A 21,480-nucleotide genomic window follows, 5' to 3' on the forward strand; every position below is an offset into this window, starting at 1 on the left:
TGCCCCATTTTGTTGCCCAATTTGTCCTGAGTGCGGCAATACCCCATTTGTGGTGATAAACTGCTGTTTGGGCCCATGGGAGGCCTCAGAAGGAAAGGAGCGCTATGTGTTTGTTGGAGTCCAGATTTTGCTGGATTGGTTTTCGGGTGCCATGTCGCATTTGCAGAGCCTCAGAGGTATCAAAGCAATGGAAACCCACCAAAAGTGACCCCATTTTGAAAACAAAACCCCTCAAGGAATTTATTTATGGGTGTTGTGACCATTTAGACCCCACAGTTTTTTCACAGAACTTATTTGAATTGGGCTGTGAATGTAAAAAAAAAAACTTTTTTACAATAAGATGTAGTTTTGGCTCAAAATGTCTTATTTTCACAACGAATAAAATACCCCATTTTGTTGCCAAATTTGTCCTGAGTGCGGCAATACCCTATTTGTGGCCATAAACTGCCGTTTGGGCCCATGGGAGGTATTAGAAGGAAAGGAGCGCTATGTGTTCTTTGGAGCCCAGATTTTGCTGGATTGGTTTTCGGGTGCCATGTCGCATTTGCAGAGCCCCAAAGGTATCAAAGCAATGGAAACCCACCAGAAGTGACCCCATTTTGGAAACTACAGCCCTCAAGGAATTCATTTATGGGTGTTGTGACCATTTAGACTCCACAGTTTTTTCACAGAATTTATTTGAATTGGGCTGTGAATTCAAAAAAATGTAATTTTTTCCAATAAGATGTAGTTTTGGCTCAAAATTTCTTATTTTCACAAGGAATAAAATACCGCATTTTGTTGCCCAATTTGTCCTGAGTGTGGCAATACCCTATTTGTGGTGATAAACTGCCGTTTGGGCCCATGGGAGGGCTCAGAAGGAAAGGACCACCATGTGGCCTACTGGGAATTTTCTGGTGCTAAGTCGTGTGTGCAGAAGCCCCTGAGGTATCAGTACAGTTGAAACCCCCGAGAAGTGACCCCGTTTTAAAAACGACACCCCTTAAGGAATTCATCTAGAGGTGTAGTGAGCATTTTGACCCCACAGGTATTGTGTAAAAGATAATGTGCAGCAGTTGGTGCAGAGTGAAATTTGCAATTTTCTATACATATATGCCAATTCAGTGTCCGATATATTGTGCCCAGCATGCGCCACCGGAGATATACACCTCATAAACTGTAATGTTGGCTCTCCCGGGTACGGCAATACCCTACATGTGGCTGTTATCAGCTGCCTGGGCACGCAGCAGGGCTCAGAGGGGAAAGATGAGGAGGGGTAAGCTGTGCGAAGTGGATCAGAGCGAGTAAAACTGGGGTAAATTAAAAATAAAGGGATGGATGATAAATTTGAAAACACTCTTTCATACAGAGCTCTGGTTTTTCGGGACACGCGTCACATTGATATATTGTGTCCTTCCTTATCCCCCTCTTATAGCAGACTCTGCACCTCTTTTGACTTTTTCCCTTCTTGCCAGTTTGGGGAACTTCCCCTAAAAAGTGTTGCCCTGGTACGATGCCTGTGGCCCCGCTTCCAGAAGTATTGTAAGGCTTCAGGACTTGATCTGACAAGTCCACCCCTCCCATGTACCTATTGTAGTCCAGGATGCAGTCTAGTTTTGGGGTCCCTGTACTGGTACCTTGTACAGGTACATGGGTACTGGTGTGGCATCTCCCTGGTCTTGTACTTGACCCACAATATGTTGCTGCTAGATTGTGCCCTGCTCTCACCCCTTCTGAGTGTTTGCCCAAGCAGAGTCGTAGGGAGGCCTCTCAGGTTTCTTCTAGCAGTGCCGCATGCCGCAGGACTTCTGGAAGCGAGGCAGTTGAAGAGTGGGACGCTGGTATAAAAATTATCCAGGTAGAGGTGGTAACCCTGGTCCAGCAGTGGGTGCACCAAATCCCACACAATTTTTGCATTAACTCCCAGTAAGGGGGGGGGGGATCATTCTGGGGGCTGAGAACTGGTGTCCTTCCCTTCATATATCCTAAATTTGTAGGTATACCCTGATGCACTCTCGCAGCTTATACATCTTCACGCCATACCTTGCCCTCTTACCCGGCAGGTACTCGCGGAATTGAAGCCTCCCTTTCAAATGTACCAGGGATTCATCTATAGAAATACACTTCTCGGGGGTGTATGCTTGGGAAAACCGGGCACTGAAATGGTCTAATAGGGGTCTCCGTTTATACAAACGGTCAAAACTGGGGTCATCTCGGGGTGGGCACGGCTCATTATCAGTATAATGTAAGAAGCGAAGTATTGCCTCATTTTTATTTTATTTTTTAGTTTCCAGCTCAGTTCTGAAGTTGCTTTGAGGGGCCCATATATTAGACACCCTTATCAAACACCCCATTTCAGAAACTAGACCCCTCAAAGTATTCACAACAGCATTTAAAAAGTTTATTAACCCTTTAGGGTATGTTCACACGGCCTATTTACGGACGTAAATCGGGCGTTTTTGCCCCGAATTACGCCCGAAAATAGCGCCTCAATAGCGCTGACAAACATCTGCCCATTGAAAGCAATGGGCAGACGTTTGTCTGTTCACACGAGGCGTATATTTACGCGCCGCTGTCAAATGACGGCGCGTAAATAGACGCCCGCGTAGAAGAAGTGACCTGTCACTTCTTTGGCCGTAATTGGAGCCGCTATTCATTGACTCCAATGAATAGCAGCGCTAATTACGGCCGTAATTGACGCGGCGTTCAAGCGCCTGCACATGCCGGTACGGCTGAAATTACGGGGATGTTTTCAGGCTGAAACATCCCCGTAATTTCAGCCGTTACGGACCCCCGCCGTGTGAACATACCCTTAGGCGTTTCACAGGAATTTAGAGCAAAGTAGAGGTGACATTTAATTAATTTAATTTATTAGGCACCATGTCCGGTTTGAAGAGGTCTTGTGGTGCTAAAACAGTGGAAACCCCCCAAAAGTGACCCCTTTTTGGAAACTAGAGACCTTGAGGAATCCATTGCAGTTTTCTTGGGGTGCATGCGACTTTTTGATCAGTTTTTATTCTAATTTTAGGTGGCGTGGTGACTAAAAAAACAGCAATTTTACTATTGTTTTTTATTAAATTTTTTTTACAGCGTTCACCGTGCGCTATAAATGACATATTCACTTTATTCTGCGGGGCGATACGATTATGGCGATACCAGATGTTTATAGTTTTATTTTATGTCTTATGGCGTTTGCACAATAAAATACATTTTGTAAAATATAATTAATTTTTTGTGTTACCTTATTCTAAGAGCCATAACTGTTTTATTTTTCCATCAGGAAAGTCGTGCGAGGACTTATTTTTTGCGTAACGAACTGTAGTTTTGATCAGTACCATTTTTAGGTACATGCGACTTTTTGATCTCTTTTTATTCCATTTTTTGGGAGGTGAAGTGACCAAACAATTGTGATTGTGGTACGGTTTATTATTATTTTCTCTTACGGCGTTCACCGCGCGGGATAAATAACGACATCGTTTTGTAGTTCAGGCCGTTACGGACGCGGCGATACCAATTATGTATAGTTTATTTGTTTATTTATATATTTTTATTAATAATAAAGAACTGATAAGGGAAAAAGGGGGACTTTTACTTTTATTACTTTTAAATCTTTTATTTTCTTATTTTTACAGAACTTTTTTTTACTTTTTCACACTTTTTTTACTTTGTCCCACTAGGGGACATGAGGGCAGGAGGCTCTGATCGCTATTCTAATACACTGCACTACATGCCTAGTGCAGTGTATTAGAGCTGTCAGCTGTTCGCTGACAGCAAGCATAGTGGGTCCTGATTTTGTCGGGACCCACTAGGCTTCCGTCGATGGCGTAGCCAGAGTCCATTGTTAGGATTCTGGTTGCCATAGTAGCCATCACGGCCCGCTATCGTGTAGCAGGCCGGCGATGGCAGCTTAACCCCTAAGAAGCCGCGATCGCTATTGAACGCGGCTTCTAAGGGGTTAATCGGCGGGGACCACCGCGATCGGTCCCTGCACACTAAGCTGTGATAGCCTGCTGTCGGAAACAGCAGGTATCACAGCTCAGACACGCGCCGGGATTAAATGGCGCCGTGTTTACTCAGGTCAGTAATAGTACTGACCTGAGCGCGAACGTTCTACTTAGCAGGACGTACTATTACTGACCTGAGCGCGAAGGGGTTAAAGAGGCTCTGTCACCAGATTTTGCAACCCCTATCTGCTATTGCAGAAAATCGGCGCTGCAATGTAGATTACAGTAACGTTTTTATTTTTTTAAAAAACGAGCATTTTTGGCCAAGTTATGACCATTTTTGTATTTATGCAAATGAGGTTTGCAAAAGTACAACTGGGCGTGTTTAAAAGTAAAAGTACAACTGGGCGTGTATTATGTGCGTACATCGGGGCGTTTTTACTACTTTTACTAGCTGGGCGTTCTGACGAGAAGTATCATCCACTTCTCTTCAGAACGCCCAGCTTCTGGCAGTGCAGACACAGCCGTGTTCTCGAGAGATCACGCTGTGTCGTCACTCACAGGTCCTGCATCGTGTCAGACGAGCGAGGACACATCGGCACCAGAGGCTACATTTGATTCTGCAGCAGCATCGGCATTTGCAGGTAAGTCGATGTAGCTACTTACCTGCAAACGCTGATGCTGCTGCAGAATCAACTGTAGCCTCTGGTGCCGACACGATGCAGGACCTGTGAGTGACGTCACAGATCTGCACTGCCAGAAGCTGGGCGTTCTGAAGAGAAGTGGATGATACTTCTCATCAGAACGCCCAGCTAGTAAAAGCAGTAAACACGCCCCGATGTACGCACATAATACACGCCCAGTTGGACTTTTACTTTTAAACACGCCCAGTTGTACTTTTGCAAACCTCATTTGCATAAATACAAAAATGGTCATAACTTGGCCAAATATGCTCGTTTTTTAAAAATAAAAACGTTACTGTAATCTACATTGCAGCGCCTATCTGCTGAAATAGCAGATAGGGGTTGCAAAATATGGTGACAGAGCCTCTTTAAGATGAGATATGTGTAAACATTTTTTTATGCAAAGATTATCAGAATATAAGGCTTACATGGAATAAATAACAATTTAACCAGGAAGGGTCTGCGATTTCTGGTGTGACTTTCTGTCTGTTAAATAATGTTTATAGTATAATGTACTTTTTAAAAACTGAAAACTGTCTCACAGTTGGTTCTTTTTGCAGCTGTTTGCAGCTGGCAAAATCCCTGGAACCAGGGTAGCAGAGCTGAAGGCAAAGTATACCCTGCTGTATGAGAACCTGAAAAGGTACTGTACCCACAACTTGTTACAGTGTTTGAAATGAAGTCGTTTACATTTTGTACCGTGTCATTATCGTTTGTCCCTATACAGACTTGTCACAAGCTTAACCCCTTAACGCCGAAGGACGGATATATCCGTCCCCTGCAGCTGCTAGTTCGCGCAGTGATGGCGCGAGTACTGACAGTGTACCCACGCGATCAGCGGCAGGAGCACGGCTGTTATACACAGCCTGGCTCCTGCTGCAACTGCCGGAATCGAAGCGCGCTCCGATTCCGGCAGTTTAACCCATTAAATGCCGCTGTCAATAGTGACAGCGACATCTAATGTGTTTGACAGAGGGAGGGAGCTCCCTCTGTCACCCCATCGGCGCCCCAGCAAAGAAATCGCGGGTCGCCGTCGGGTTTCCATGGCAGCCGGGGGTCTAACAAAGACCCCCAGGTCTGCCTTCAGCATCTGCCTGTTAGGCCATGCCGGAGGCATGACCTAACAGATTGCCTGTCAGTTTTACACTGACAGGCAATAATGCTTTGGTATACTAAGTATACCAAAGCATTATATATGCGATCAGCAGATCGCATAGTGAAGTCCCCTGGTGGGACTAAAAAAAATGTAAATCAGTTAAATAAAGTTTTGAAAATAAAAATAAAAAATTACAGTCAAAATCAAATAAAACTACTTTTTTTGCCCAAAAAGTGGTTTTATTTAGTAAAAGTGTCAAAACAAATAACACATACACATATATGGTATCCCCGCGATCGTAACAACTTGACCAATAAAATGAACACATTAATTAAACCGCCGGATGAACGGTGTCCAAAGAAAACGCAAAAAACAACGGCAAAATTCTCTCTTTTCTCCCATTCCCCCCATAAAAAATTTAATAAAAGTTAATCTATAAGTCCTATGTACCCCAAAATAGTACTAATGAAAACTACACATTGGGCCGCAAAAATCAAGCCCACATACGGCCACATAGACGGAAAAATAAAAAAATGACGGCTTTTGGAATGCGGCGATGCAAAAACAAGTAATTTTTTTCTAAAAGGGTTTTTATTGTACAAACGTAGGAAAACATATAAAACCTTTACATATTTGGTATCCCCGTAATCGTGCCGACCCATAGAATAAAGTTAACATGTCATTTACGCTGCATAGTAAACGGTGTAAATTTATAACGTGAAAATCAATGCTGGAATAGCTGCTTATTTTCAATTCTCTCCTAAAATAAAGTTAATAAAAGTTAATTAATATATTATAAGCATCTAAAAATGGTACAATTACAAAATGCAACTCGTCCCGCAAAAAACAAGCCCTTATACGGCAATGTCGATGGAATAAAAATAAAGTTACGACTCTTGGAATGCGACAGTGAAAAAACAAAAAATAATCCTTGGTCATTAACGTGCAAAATGGCCTGGTCATTAAGGGGTTAAAGGGGAACTCTGCCTGTTCACTATGCATTGTCCAAATTTTGATAATTTGTTACCTAATGCATAAAATCAATTCTAAGGAAAGCATTAATGTTTGTCCATAGCAAATAGATTCCAGCTTTCATTTCTCCAGTGCAGGTTTCATAATAAAAGCAGGCGTTCGATTGGTTGCTAGATTTTATAATAACAGTTTTATGCATGAGGACCTTAGTGTTATTTCTTACTTTTACCAAGTTGTAACTCATGGGTTCAGCTCCTTTGCATGCATACATGTGATATGGAACCTTAAAGGGCAACACACACAGCAGGTATTTATTAAAAGCCCCTCTACATGCTGTGGCTGCATTCAACTGGGAAGACCATTTAGAAAGCGCTTTGTCAGGAGAGACGTGTCAGTCCGCTACTATTAGCCAGTCAACATTTCTTACAATACTCTCAGCAATGCTGCTTGACTGAGAGACGCTGACTGACAGGGCTTTCCTCAAAATGTATCCTTTCCAGCAGAATGCGGAATATGCAGCCACCTACGACAGTGTCATGTTAAGAGTCAGCATCCATTTCAAATATTAGAAGTGATTAAGGAAATAGCCCTAATATGGTCCTGGAATTCTGTACCATAATGTTAAAATGGTATTGCCACCTTAAGGGTTAACTAAACGTTCAACAAACTTCTGACATGTCATAGTGACATGTCAGTAGTTTTGATTGGTGGGGATCCGAGCACTGAGACCCCCACCAATCGCTAAAACAACGCGAAAGATGTGCTCGTGTGAGCGCTCCGCTGCTTCGTTTCTGTTCGTCTTTTTCCGGAAAGCCGATGTATCGGAGTACAGGCTCATAGACTTTCTATTGAGCCCGTACTCCAATACATTGATTTCCAGAAAAAGACGAACAGAAACTAAGCAGCTGAGCGCTTACACTAGGACTTCTGCCACTTAATTTTAGTGATTGGTGGAGGTCTCAATTCTCAGACCACCACCGATCCAAACTTCTGACATGCCACTATCACGTCAGAAGTTTTTTGAATGCTTAGTTACCCTTTAAACACTGACGGTGATGGCATATCCACAAGACATGTTATAAATGTCCTATAGATGTGGGTCCCAGCTCTGGGACCCGCACATATCTCAAGAATTGGGGTCAACTGTCCCATGTCCTGCCTTGTGAGGCAGCCACCAGGCAGGAAATAAATTAAGTGGTGGCCGCGCATGTGACCCCCCCCCCCCCCCATTGTCGAGGTTTGGATTTTAGAGCTGGGTCCTGCATCTATCAGACATTTATGGAACATCCCGTGGATATGCCATAAATAGCTAAGGTGGGAATAACCATTTAACTGTGAGGATCTACACTGCAACTCTTCCATGCTTATAAAAGTGAAGCACAGATTTTGTACCTCATGGGTACAAATGGCACTTTATTTATCCATTCGCATGGAAGGAACATTCATTTAGAATGAGAGAAACTCTTTCATTAATGCAGATTTTACAGGAGAGATTCCTGCTATGAACTGGTATAGGTTTTGCAAAACATATTAATCTGACTACTTCTACTCATTCCTTTTATCTTTCATATAATTGACATTTTTATTTGGCTGCATTTCACATTATCATCATCCATCAATTAGTTACTTAGGTCTTTTTTTTTTTTTTTCCCCTTTTATTCAAAGTCCAGCATTTTATGAGCATGTCATTGGGGCTAATTATTGTGTAATCCCTTGTTTGAGGCAGTATTCTTTTATGGCTGTTGTACTATTCTTTGTTTACCCTATAGATTTGTAGTAGTTTATTTTTTCATTTAATTTCTGTTTGTGCAATACCTTAATAAGTGTTTTGGAAACTTAAAGGGGTTTTCCCACAGTCATTATTTATCACCTATCCCCAGGATAGGTGATAAATATGTAATTGGTGGAGGTCTGACCGCTGTGACCCCCACCGATCACGAGAATAGGCTTACTTTGCCGTTAGGAATGGAGTGGTAGTGCGCATTCTTGACCACCGCTCCATTCGCTGTCTATGGGGCTGCCACTCGGCTATTTTCGGCTGCCCAAAATAAATTAATGGAGCAGTGGCTGAGCATGTGCATTACCGCTTCATTCCTATGGGGCTCCTAGAAACAACAAGGTAAGCCCATTCTCGTGATGCGTGAGGATCCCAGCAGTCAGACCTCCACCAATTAGATATTTATCGCCTATCCTGTGGATGCATGCGCACGCTCTCACTCTTCAGCTTTCGTCAGACAAGGCCAAGACTGATTTCTCGCGAGAGATCACAGTCTTGTACTTGTCTGCCGAGAGCTGAAGATTGAGTGAGAGCGTGCACTGTCCGTAGCAGTGACACGCCCCCTTGTCATTACGCGCCTTCTTTCCAGTTCGGCAGACAAGTACAAACCTGTGTGATCTCTCATGAGAGATTAGTCTTGTCTTTGTCTGCCGAGATCGGAAGAGTGAGAGCGTGCGTGCGCACGTGCTCTCCTCTCCAGCTCCTGCTGTGGCACTGTCCGTAGCTGATTTAACAGTGTCACAGCCATAGCAAAACGCCCCCTTGCCATTACACGCCCCATTGACAGTTCAGGGGGTTATTAAAATATTGGGCGCCAAATATAACAGCTCCGATATCTAAATAATGGAGGAGGGTAGGAAAAAAATGTAAAGTGCCTCTTTAACATAGTATATGTGTGTGTATGTATGTATATGTATATATATATATATATATATATATATATATATATATATATATATGGAATATTTTAAACATAAGTCATTGTTATGAGCAGGTAATTTTCAATTACTGTCTTCTGTAGATCTTGTTGTGTTTGCAAGCATTTTAATATCCAGTGTGCCTTCAAAAGAAACCGTTATAATGGAATGAATGTGGGACATTAACAATTGTACGTCTTACATACAAAAGACCATATCTAAAATGTAGTGCAAAAAGTGTAATGTCAGATGTTGTTTTTATATAAATGTCCCCATGGATTGATAGGATGCATTGTAGAAACATATTTGTAAAATAACTAGTGTGTGTGCTAAATCATGACCACTGACCTCTATAACTTACATCCAGCATACAGGAATCTGAGATACAGCTGTTGCAAGATGCTAAACGCTTCACATATTCACTTGAGCAACAACAAAATGAACTAGATAAAGCAGATGAGTTTCCCGAGGGATCAAACACTGAAGTCTCCAGAATGCGGCAAAAATTGCTCAAATATAACAATGAGCTGAATGAAGCTGAGGAAAGGGAATACCATCTTCAGTATAAATTAGAGTGGTAAGTGACCGTGGAGACACCGTTTATACATTGATTTTACCTATTTGTTTCAACAGACACTAGTTATAAAGGTCTGAATAGATACAATTCAACCTTAGGGTAAGTTTAGATGACTTTTCATAATAAGCTGTGTACATGAGGAATAACACTATTTCTGGCCATTATATGACTTGTATATACAATTTTTTAGCAGTTTTCCCCTCTGCAGGCTCTCTAATTCTCAGTTGTCTCTGAGCTAGTGAGTATAACGGCTATCATGTCTTCTATACACACCACATAGAAGAGGAGAATTCTGCTTTCCTATCTCTATCTATCAAATATATAGAAGCTGCAGCAGCATGGAGGAGATTATACAGCAGTTCAGACAAGTGTATCTGAGAATACAGCACTGGGGTGACAGAAATCTTACCATTATGTCTGTGTATTTCTCACTCGGCTCCTGTCACGATCTAGGGGTATGTGAACCCACTAGGCCGCTCCGCCGTAGCGGAGAGGCAGCTGACCAAGTCACAGTCTATGCAAAAGTCTATACGAGTTCTTAGCACCAGTGTACCTGAAATAGTCCAGATGGTGGCAGGGGCTCTGGCACGGATGGTAGGTGCAACAGGTTGCGCCAGACGTGGTGGTTGACAGCAGGGGCAGTAGGTTGCGCCAGACGGGGCGGATGACAACAAGTGCAGCAGGGCACGACTCCAAACAATAACAGGCTCAGGAACAAAGACACAGCACAGGATACAGGTAGCAGGGCGTGGGTAACAACGGGAACAGGATAACGCTAAGGGACCATTTGCAAGACTGACATGTGAATACGAACAACGCTCAGGCAATGAGCAAAGGGACAGTGTGATCATGGGTTAATTAGTGATAACTCCCATGTGCGCGTGCTGGCCCTTTAAGGCCAGGTACGAGCGTGCACGTGCACCCTACGGGACACAGCGGACCGGAGCGGAACTGAGCACTGGCGTCTCCTGGGGAGGAGATATGGGCCAGCTCTCACATATCCATGGCTGCGGCCACCGGGGGGTGAGTAATCCCAGCGGTCTGTGGCCATGGATGCTACAGTATCCCCCCTCTTACACCCCCTCTTCTTGGGGCCAGAGCGAGAGTGGAACTTCTTAATAAGGGCAGGGGCATTGAGGTTCTCTTCCGGCTCCCAGGACCTCTCTTTAGGACCAAACCCTCTCCAGTCCACGAAATAAAAAGTCCTTCCTTCTACCTTTTTGCAGTCCAGGATCTCCCTCACCTCAAACACATTAGATGAACCGCTGGGAGCAACTGCGGGACAGGGAGTCTTACTTAAATGGTTCAGGACCACTAATTTCAGGAGGGACACATAAAAGGAGTGGGGGATTCAGAGGGTAGGAGGCAGCCGAAGTTTATAGGAGACAGGGTTTATCTGTTGTATTATCTCAAATGGTCAGAGGAACCTTGGAGCAAACTTGTATGAAGACACCTTTAAACAAATTTTCCGTGAGGACAGCCAGACTTTGGTACCTGGAAGATACTGAGGCAGCTCTCTTCTTTTTATATCTGCTTTTCGATTCATGTGATCGACTGCTAGCAAAATAGAGGACCGGGTCTGTTGCCGGATTTGCAAAATGTCCCAAATGCAGAGTCCGCAGCGGGTACCAGAGTTGTAGCCGACACAGGAAAAGGGACTCTAGGATGTTGACTGTATATAATGTAAAATGGTGTGGAAGTGGTGGACTCACTTATGTGATTGTTGTATGAGAACTCGGCCCATGGAAGAAGCTGTACCCAGTCATCATGCTGCATGGAGCTGAAGTGGCAGAGATAATTCTCCATGATCTGGTTAATCCTCTCGACTTGACCATTGGACTGGGGGTGATAAGCTGTGGAAAATTCAAATTTCACATCCAGGAGTCTACAGAGGGCTCTCCAGAATCTCGAGGTGAACTGGACCCTCCGATGAGACACGATGTGAAGGGGCAAGCCATGCAAACGGAAGATGTGCTGGATAAAGATATTTGCCAGTCAAGGAGCAGAAGGAAGACCGGTCAGCGGTATAAAATGTGGCATTTTCGAGAATCGGTCCACCACCACCCAGATAGTGTTGCATCCTGCTGAGGGAGGAAGGTCTGTGACAAAGTCCATCGCAATGTGCTGCCAGGGGACATTGGGACAGGCAGAGGTTGGAGCAGGCCGGCAGGCTTGGAGTGAGTAACCTTGTTAGAAGCACACACCATGCAGGAAGAGACAAAGTCCACAACATGTTTGGGTAGCGTGGGCCACCAGAAATGACGAGTAATAAGGTCTCGAGTCTTACGAACACCCGCGTGCCCAGCCAGTTTAGAGCTGTGTCCCCAGCGGAGAATTCTTCTGTCTGCCAACCGAACAAAAGTCCTCCCCGGAGGGATGTCTCTAATCTGCAAAGGATTGGCAGTGACAATGTAGGACGGGTCTATGATACTTTGAAGGGACTCCCGTGTCATCCGTCTCAAATGACCTGGACAGGGCATCGGCCCTCACATTCTTGTCAGCGGGACGGTAGTGGAGCACAAATTGGAAACGGGTGAAGAACAGCGACCATTTGGCTTCACGGGGGGTCGGCACTGGTACTGACAGGAGGTGTAGCAGGAGGAACAGCAGGAATGGGTGTGGTGACAACTGTGGCTTCAGCAACTGCCGATGTGCAATGGCGTTCAGCAATAGGAGGCATTGGTCTTGCCGTGACTGAAGTTCTTGCCAGCAAGGCTTGTGTCATCAAGGTCTCGGGTTGACCAGCGGGGTCCACGGCCTGAGTGTACTGTCATGATCTAGGGGTATGTGGACCCGCTAGGCCGCTCCGCCGTAGCGGAGAGGCAGCTGACCAAGTCACAGTCTATGCAAAAGTCTATACGAATTCGTAGCACCAGGGTACCTGAAATAGTCCAGATGGTGGCAGGGGCTCTGGCACAGATGTTAGTAGGTGCAACAGGTTGCTCCAGACGTGGCGGTTGACAGCAGGTGCAGTAGGTTGCGCCAAATATGGTGGATGACAACAGGTGCAGCAGGACACGACTCCAAGCATTAACAGGCTCCAGAACAAGAATACAGCACGGGATACAGGATACAGGTAGCAGGGCATGGGTAACAACGGGAACAGGATAACACTAAGGGACCATTTGCAAGACTGACATGGGAATACTCACAACGCTCAGGCAATGAGCAAAGGGGCAGGGCCCTTCTTATAGTCCAAGATGATCATGGGCTAATTGATGATGATTCCCATGTGTGCGCACTGGCCCTTTAAGGCTGGGCACGAGCATGTGCGCGCACCCTACGGGACACAGCGGAAGTGAGCGCTGGCATCTCCTGCGGAGGAGATGCAGTCGAACGCTCACAGATCCATGGCTGTGGCCGCCGAAGGGTGAGCAATCCCGGCGGTCCACGGCCATGGACGCTATAGCTCCCTCCTCCCTTCTCCATAGACTTTTATAGTAGGCAGTGAAGTGACAGATCTCCACCTTCTGCAGTCCGTCAATTCTGCTTTGTAACCAGGGTGGACAGCAGATTACAGGAAGGGAGACACCTAGTGGCAATACATTTGCATGGATATAACAACTGAATTTTAACAGTAATTAAAGTACAAAGTTGATCTTTATCAGGTCTACTATTAGATTAGCATAAATTGTTTGAAAAGTTAGTGTCCATTTACCAGTTGCTAACAATAGACACCATCAAACAATCCCAAACACCACATTCCCAATGGGAAACCCAGTACAGCAGAAACTTCTACTGATTCACCACTTATACTGCAAACATCCAATGAGTCTATAGATCAAAGGACCCAGCAATAGATGATGTCTTTCCTGTTAAAAAGAAATTGAGCATACATACGACAAGCAGCAATCCATTATTAAGGGTGGTCTCCGGCAAGCTCAAATGCAAATCATAATAGATTACAAAGTTGGTGGTAACATTTCCACACATCAACTATACCACACTCTTTTTTTTCATAACTATGGAGTCTGGCAGCTGATTAGAAAGGCTCATGCCTCCGATATCCGGTCCCTTCATATTATCCAATGAAAAGATAAGTATCTTTCATGAGGTACTAATTGTACAGACTGACCAGGATACAACCTTTCATGAGATGCCAGAAGTGGAGCCCAGGTGCATTAAACCTGGATACCCGGAATGCCTCAAATCTGTGCAGAAAGCTATGTTTCCCATAGACCCCATTTTCTAATCTTATCAGGGTTTGAAAGTTAGGTGGGGTAGGATTAACTCAATGAGCTGCCAGGAGTTTCCAAGCCTGATCTAGCATTTTCCCAATGTCCAGTGCTACTGGGTTATCCTCTGTCACATCACCCAACAATTCCAAAACATACACTTTGGGATCCATAGGAATGTACATTTTAAATGCTTGATGGATAAGTAGTAGCACACCTTGGCAAAAACACTCTATGTAAATACATTCCCAAAACATATGCATTAGATGGGGCATCTTCCCTGGCACACCTTGGGCAGTTGGTTCTCCTAACATTTTAGTAACTTGTTAGCTTTGAATATGTTATTACTCACTTGTCTTAATGTATTGCTCACATTGCAATCATTTATGGCTAATATGAGTTATAAGGGTCAGTATGCCAGCCATTAAGTGGCATAAGGAAGAGAACAGTGTTTGACATGCCAACCTGTCACTGTAGAATGTAACAAATGAAATTTGTCCATGCCCACATGTTGTACAACCCCAACTGTCAAGTCGACTATTGAAAACCTCCACTATCACTCAGATTGACAGAAAATTTGCAAAATAGGGTAAGGGGATCGTGCGATTGGAATTCAACATCAAAACGGCACTTAAAATGAAAAAAATTAAATAAAAAGTACTTATCTATTGCTCCTCTGTCTAGCTCTATATAACTATGCAGATAAACAAATGGATCCAGCAGCACCGGTATACTGAGGGTGCAAGCCAACGAGATCAGACCAAAATCCCAATAGTATACAATGCAAAAAATAGGCAGCACTCCGTTCAGGTAAAAGTGAAAAAGAGGGTACTTAAGTACCCTCTTTTTCACTTTTACCTGAACGGAGTCCTGCCTATTTTTTGCATTGTCTATATAACTATGGACATCTTCCCTGGAGGAATCCCGGTGCAAAAATACTGGTGATGAATCATCAATATGTCACATGCTTGCTGTTATGAAATGGTCCAATAGTTTTGGGTGCTTCCAAGTAAACCAGAGGCTGGAAAAAATATTCATTATGGAATCTTAAAGGGGTTTTCCCAGGATCATAAATTATCACCTATCCAGAGGACCCCACCCATCTTGAGATTCTCCTCACATGCGCTGTACTCTGCTGTTTCCATCATTCTCATAGACTTTGAAGGGAGCGGTACAAACCATCCCCATCGCTGTCTCCTGAGCTGATGGAATAATTAGCCTTCAAAAAGAATAAAAATTGTTGTAAAGGATCTGCCAGGCACAGCTTCGGGGTTAACTCCCATAATTAATCAGTCAGCACCTGAATCTACATCCCTGAGACTGACTCCAGCTTCCACCACTCAGGCTGGCAGGCTTAGGAGTGGGAGAGCCTATCGCAACCTGGCCAGACTCAGTTAGCTCCCGCCCTCGGTCTATTTAAGCCTGCCCTTCCTGTCCCTCGGTGCTTGTGATTCTTTTCGTGTGGTTTCCTGGCCCAGCTACAGCTCCTTCTATTTTGATCCTGCTCCATACAGACCCTGGCTTACTGACTACTCTTCTGCTCTTCGTTTGGTACCTCGCACACTCCTGGCTTGACTCGGCTCATTCACCACTCTGGTTGCTCACGGTGTTGCCGTGGGCAACTGCCCCTTTCCCTTGCTTGTATTCCCTTGTATGTTTGTCGTGTTTGTCGTGCACTTACTGAGCGCAGGGACCGCCGCCCAGTTGTACCCCGTCGCCTAGGGCGGGTCGTTGCAAGTAGGCAGGGACAGAGTGGCGGGTAGACTAGGGCTCACTTGTCCATTTCCCTACCCCCCGTCATTACAATTGTGCTCTAAGACAGATTTCAATAATTCAGTAACAAATTTGTTATGTGATTTTAGAGGATTACCTTGTGTTTTTCAATATTGGCCTTCTGCTTGTATACCTAAATGGTGTTTGGAGCGGTAGCGCGCATTCTTGACCCGCCACACCATTCAATGTCCTCCTCACTGTGGTTAAGCAGTGTGGAGGAACAGGAGGCTCGAGACACCTGTTTTCACGATCGGTGGGGCCCCCAGCGTTCAGAAAATTCTCACCTATTTTGTGGATAGATAATAATTTATGATTCTGGGACAACCCCTTTAAGTCCTACCTAATGAATAATACTATTTGGCCACAATTCCTTGTATAGCACATCAGTATTTTCACAACAAACCACCTCTCCTGACATGTATGTTTTAGTAAGATCTTGTATTCCTCATGAAATAACAATTCTGGAGCGCCTTGTCTTAGAACTCTGTATTGTGCCGTTCCATCATTAACTTTATTTATTGTACAGGGTGGGCCATTTCTATGGATACACCTAAATAAAATGGGAATAGTTGGTAATATTAACTTCCTGTTTGTGGCACATTAGTATATGGGAGGGGGGAAACTTTTCAAGCTGGGTGTTGACCATGGTGGCCATTTTGAAGTCGGCCATTTTGTATCCAACTTTCGTTTTTTCAATGGGAAGAGGGTCATGTGACACATCAAACTTATCGAGAATTTCACAAGAAAAACAATGGTGTGCTTGGTTTTAACGTTACTTTATTCTTTCATGAGTTATTTACAAGTTTCTGACCACTTATAAAATCTGTTCAAAGTGCTGCCCATTGTGTTGGATTGTTAATGCAACCCTCTTCTCCCACTCTTCACACACTCATAGCAACACCGCAGAAGAAATGCCTCCCGATCTGACCCCCTTAGACTTTTATCTTTGGGGTCATCTGAAGGCAATTGCCTATGCTGTGAAGATACGAGATGTGCAGCAACTGAAACTACGGATACTGGAAGCCTGTGCTAGCATTTCTTCTGCGGTGTTGCTAACAGTGTGTGAAGAGTGGGAGAAAAGGGTTGCATTGACAATCCAACACAATGGGCAGCACTTTAAACACATTTTATAAGTGGTCAGAAACTTGTAAATAACTAATGAAAGAATAAAGTAACGTTAAAACCAAGCACACCATTGTTTTTCTTGTGAAATTCTCGATAAACTTGATGTGTCACATGACCCTCTTCCCATTGAAAAAACTAAAGTTGGATACAAAATGGCCAACTTCAAAATGGCCGCCATGGTCAACACCCAGCTTGAAAAGTTTCCCCCCTCCCATATACTAATGTGCAACAAACAGGAAGTTAATATCACCAACCATTCCCATTTTATTTAGGGGTATCCATATAAATGGCCCACCCTGTATTCTTTTTATTGTGTGAGTGATCTATACATATACTGCACTGTGTTTTGATATTTTTGTATTATTCTGCATAAATAAGATAAGTAAAGAAATAATGACAAAAACTGTCCACAGTTCATGATGAAAAAGGAAATTGTGTTTATACAGTAATATGTAATGAGTCAAAAGCTGCCCCTATGCAAAGATCAGAATACTCCTTTAACAACCAATATATCTATATAAAAAATTAAAAAAATCTAAAATCTGGTCAGATCAAGGGCAAATTGACGTGATACGGTTGCCTAATTTAAATTGACCATACAAGTTTATCATCCAAACTAAAAAGAGTAATATACTGATAGCTATTTTATGCTATATTATTCACAATGCATTCATCAATTACGTTTGGCTTGACAATTTGCAATCATCTTAAGTCTGCCATAGACTGCGTGTATCAAAAAGTATACAGTTTTTTTTACAGTCTTCTAGGTTTTCAATACAGTTGAGGCTGCTGGACTTTAATGTATACAAGCCAAATATATGCCAAAAGGAGACCTTCAAAGTCTATGCCCGGTTGATTCATAGTTGATTCATGTCAGGAGATTTTTTTCGTAGTGCACTACAGACGTGGTGTGAATTGATCAATGGTAATGATCCCTATGATACACTATTTTTAAATTACTCATGTCCTAATTTCAGTTGGTGAACAAAACTTGCGCCAGTTTGTGGTGTAAAGCTGTGCCCAAAAAGTCACAATAATAGTGATGATGGTGCAAATCTTGCTGCAAATGAGCAGGTGTAGATTTTCTTCCCCGACTATTAGTTCAAAATGTGCCAAGTTTATTAGGAACTGTGCGAGTATTAATAAATTAAAAATCTCAAAACCCATAAATCGTTTCTGAGGCCAACTGCTATCAAAAGTGGCAACATTAATTGTTTTGTAAAACAGATAGTGACTGGTGTTTTATATTTGAAGGCTCAGGCCCCATGCACACGAATGTATTTTTGCGGCCGCAATTCAGCCTCAAATCTGTGGGTGAATTACGGCCCCATTCATTTCAATGGGCCCATGCACACGACCCTGGTTTCCACGGTCCGTGCATGGCCCAGGAGCCTGGACCGAAAAAAGAATGGACATGCCTTATTACGGCCGTGTTTTGCGGTCCAGGCTCATAGAAATGAATGCACGCGGCAATGTGAACGGCCCGCAATTTGCGGGCGGTCCGCGGATGACACTCCACGGCCGTCCGACCCGAAAATCACGGCCGTGCACATGGCTACGGTCGTGTGCATGAGGCCTTATGCAATACATTTTTCTCAGCTTTGCTGGCAGGTTCCCTGAAAGGGTCACTGTTCCATTCTCTAAAGCACTGTTTACAATATAGGATCCTACATGAATTCTCAGTTTTTCCATAAGTGCGGAAAGTTGGAAAATCACAACAATTGGTGCTTGTCCATTACGTGTGTGATAAAGAATGCTTGACATTTCCCTCTACAAATCAAATGCCAACTAAGTCATAGGATATTCTTAGCATGCTTGATAATGCTGCATATACAAAAAGGTATTGTCTTGTAGGTACATAGATAGTCATTTGCCTCAGACTATTGTTATAATTCAATTTGCCTTCTGAAGACTAGAATACATAAGGACAACATTTATCCCACAACGTCTGTGGCTGTAGTGTGATATAGCCTTAAGAATTTGAGTATTAGTAAGGACTTGCTATTACTTCATACTTCTATACCAAGCAGAATTATGCAGATACCTCGGATAGAGATGTAAGAAGGGATGAAGCAGTTTCCTAGCCTTGGGTACAAAATCGAACTGTCCCATCCATGGGCACAGAGCAGAGTGACAGCACTTCTAAAAAGTTTAGGCTTAGTCTATGGAAAAGAACCATCAGTCCCTGTATAATATTGTACTAGGGCATTACTGAATACATGTTCTACGGTTTCCATTGTAACACTGAGTTATCTTTCAATTTTGATAAAATAATCTCTTCCAGTCTGAGCCATTTAGATTTATAAATGAATAACATCCAGTAAATCCAATAAAAATCGTGTCATCGTCTGATGTTTTGCAATGATTTTTCAAGCGGACAAATTGAAATTTTGGCACACATTTCTATAGGCTATTAAACTCCTGCAGAGCTCCACTTCTCATGAACTGATTACATAACACATTCATTTAGTATATCACCTCAGTTTAGGACAATACTGCCCTGCATTTGGTTACTATTTTCAATAATTGAAATTCTCTAGAGGTTATGTTCAAAGTTCACAGGTTTTCTTGTAGTACATGCGCCTAAAACCACGTCAACATCTAAGGTAAAATTATATATTTTGCCACTTATATAGAACCTGTTCGATTTCCCAACATGTATGTTTTTCTAAATATTTGTTTTTCACATTAAACAACATTTGTGGAGCATCTTTTTTACGTTGTGTCATTCCTCTGTTATTTCTCCTGGAAATGTATAAATAAATTGACAATTGTGTTTTGCCATTCACCTTGTCAATGGAGCATTTCCGTTCACACTATGACATTGTCTAATCCGTAATGACGGTGTCAGACTGTGTAGGGACACACCCCTATTGGCAAGCGGAATGGTAACACCCAGTTGTCAATCTATTCATACATTTCCAGGAGAAGTTAATGATGGAACGGCACAATACAGAGTTCTAAGACAAGGCACTCCAGAATTGTTATTTCATGAGGAATATAAGATCTTACTAAAACATACATGTCAGGAGAGGTGGTTTGTTGTGAAAATACTGATGTGCTATACAAGGAATTGTGGCCAAATAGTATTATTCATTAGGTAGGACTTAAAGGGGTTGTCCCAGAATCATAAATTATTATCTATCCACAAAATAGGTGAGAATTTTCTGAACGCTGGGGGCCCCACCGATCGTGAAAACAGGTGTCTCGAGCCTCCTGTTCCTCCACACTGCTTAACCACAGTGAGGAGGACATTGAATGGTGTGGCGGGTCAAGAATGCGCGCTACCGCTCCATACACCATTTAGGTATACAAGCAATAGGCCAATATTTAAAAATACAAGGTAATCTTCTAAAATCACATAACAAATTTGTTACTGAATTATTGAAATCTGTCTTAGAGCACAATTTTTAGTATTTTTGAAGGCTAATTATTCCATCAGCTCAGGGGACAGCGATGGGGATGGTTTGTACCTTATCGTATGCTAACCTTTTCCTGGGCTAGCATGAGGATTTGAACATTTTATTTACGAAGACCTTAGTTTTTTCACACACCATATCACCTATTTGGGACGATACATAGATGATATTTTAAATTTGTGGGAAGGTTCATGATTTTGTACACATTTTGAATTCTAACACTTTAGGTTTACGTTTCACATGTGAGCTAAGTAAATCGACAATTTGTTTTTTAGATCTTACTATATGGCTTGATGATGATCTACAAGTACAGTGAAGGAAATAAGTATTTGATCCCTTGCTGATTTTGTAAGTTTGCACACTGTCAAAGACATGAACAGTCTAGAATTTTTAAGCTAGGTTAATTTTACCAGTGAGAGATAGATTATATTTTAAAAAAAACAGAAAATCACATAGTCAAAATTTTATATATTTATTTGCATTGTGCACAGAGAAATAAGTATTTGATCCCCTACCAACCATTAAGAGTTCAGCCTCCTCCAGACCAGTTACACGCTCCAAATCAACTTGGTGCCTGCATTAAAGACAGCTGTCTTAAGTGGTCACCTGTATAAAAGACTCCTGTCCACAGACTCAATTAATCAGTCTGACTCTAACCTCTACAACATGGGCAAGACCAAAGAGCTTTTCTAAGGATGTCAGGGACAAGATCATAGACCTGCACAAGGCTGGAATGGGCTACAAAACCATAAGTAAGACGCTGGGTGAGAAGGAGACAACTGTTGGTGCAATAGTAAGAAAATGGAAGAAATACAAAATGACTGTCAATCGACATCGATCTGGGGCTCCATGCAAAATCTCACCTCGTGAGGTATCCTTGATCCTGAGGAAGGTGAGAGCTCAGCCGAAAACTACATGGGGGGAACTTGTTAATGATCTCAAGGCAGCTGGGACCACAGTCACCAAGAAAACCATTGGTAACACATTACGCCGTAATGGATTCAAATCCTGCAGTGCCCACAAGGTCCCCCTGCTCAAGAAGG

At 43.0% G+C, this 21,480-nt stretch overlaps 1 protein-coding gene across 1 annotated transcript in view; it reads left to right on the top strand.

Moving 5' to 3' along the window:
* CCDC146 (coiled-coil domain containing 146) overlaps nucleotides 1–21,480 on the top strand; it is a 123,913-nt gene that overhangs the window by 40,350 nt on the left and 62,083 nt on the right. Inside the window, exons 3-4 of the mRNA XM_075857330.1 lie at nucleotides 5,167–5,249; nucleotides 9,736–9,945. Of these exons, the coding sequence (XP_075713445.1) occupies nucleotides 5,167–5,249; nucleotides 9,736–9,945 (293 nt within the window). The remainder of the gene's footprint in view (nucleotides 1–5,166; nucleotides 5,250–9,735; nucleotides 9,946–21,480) is intronic.

Source organism: Rhinoderma darwinii, chromosome 3, assembly GCF_050947455.1.
Source record: "Rhinoderma darwinii isolate aRhiDar2 chromosome 3, aRhiDar2.hap1, whole genome shotgun sequence".
NCBI classification, from domain to species: Eukaryota; Metazoa; Chordata; class Amphibia; order Anura; family Rhinodermatidae; genus Rhinoderma; species Rhinoderma darwinii.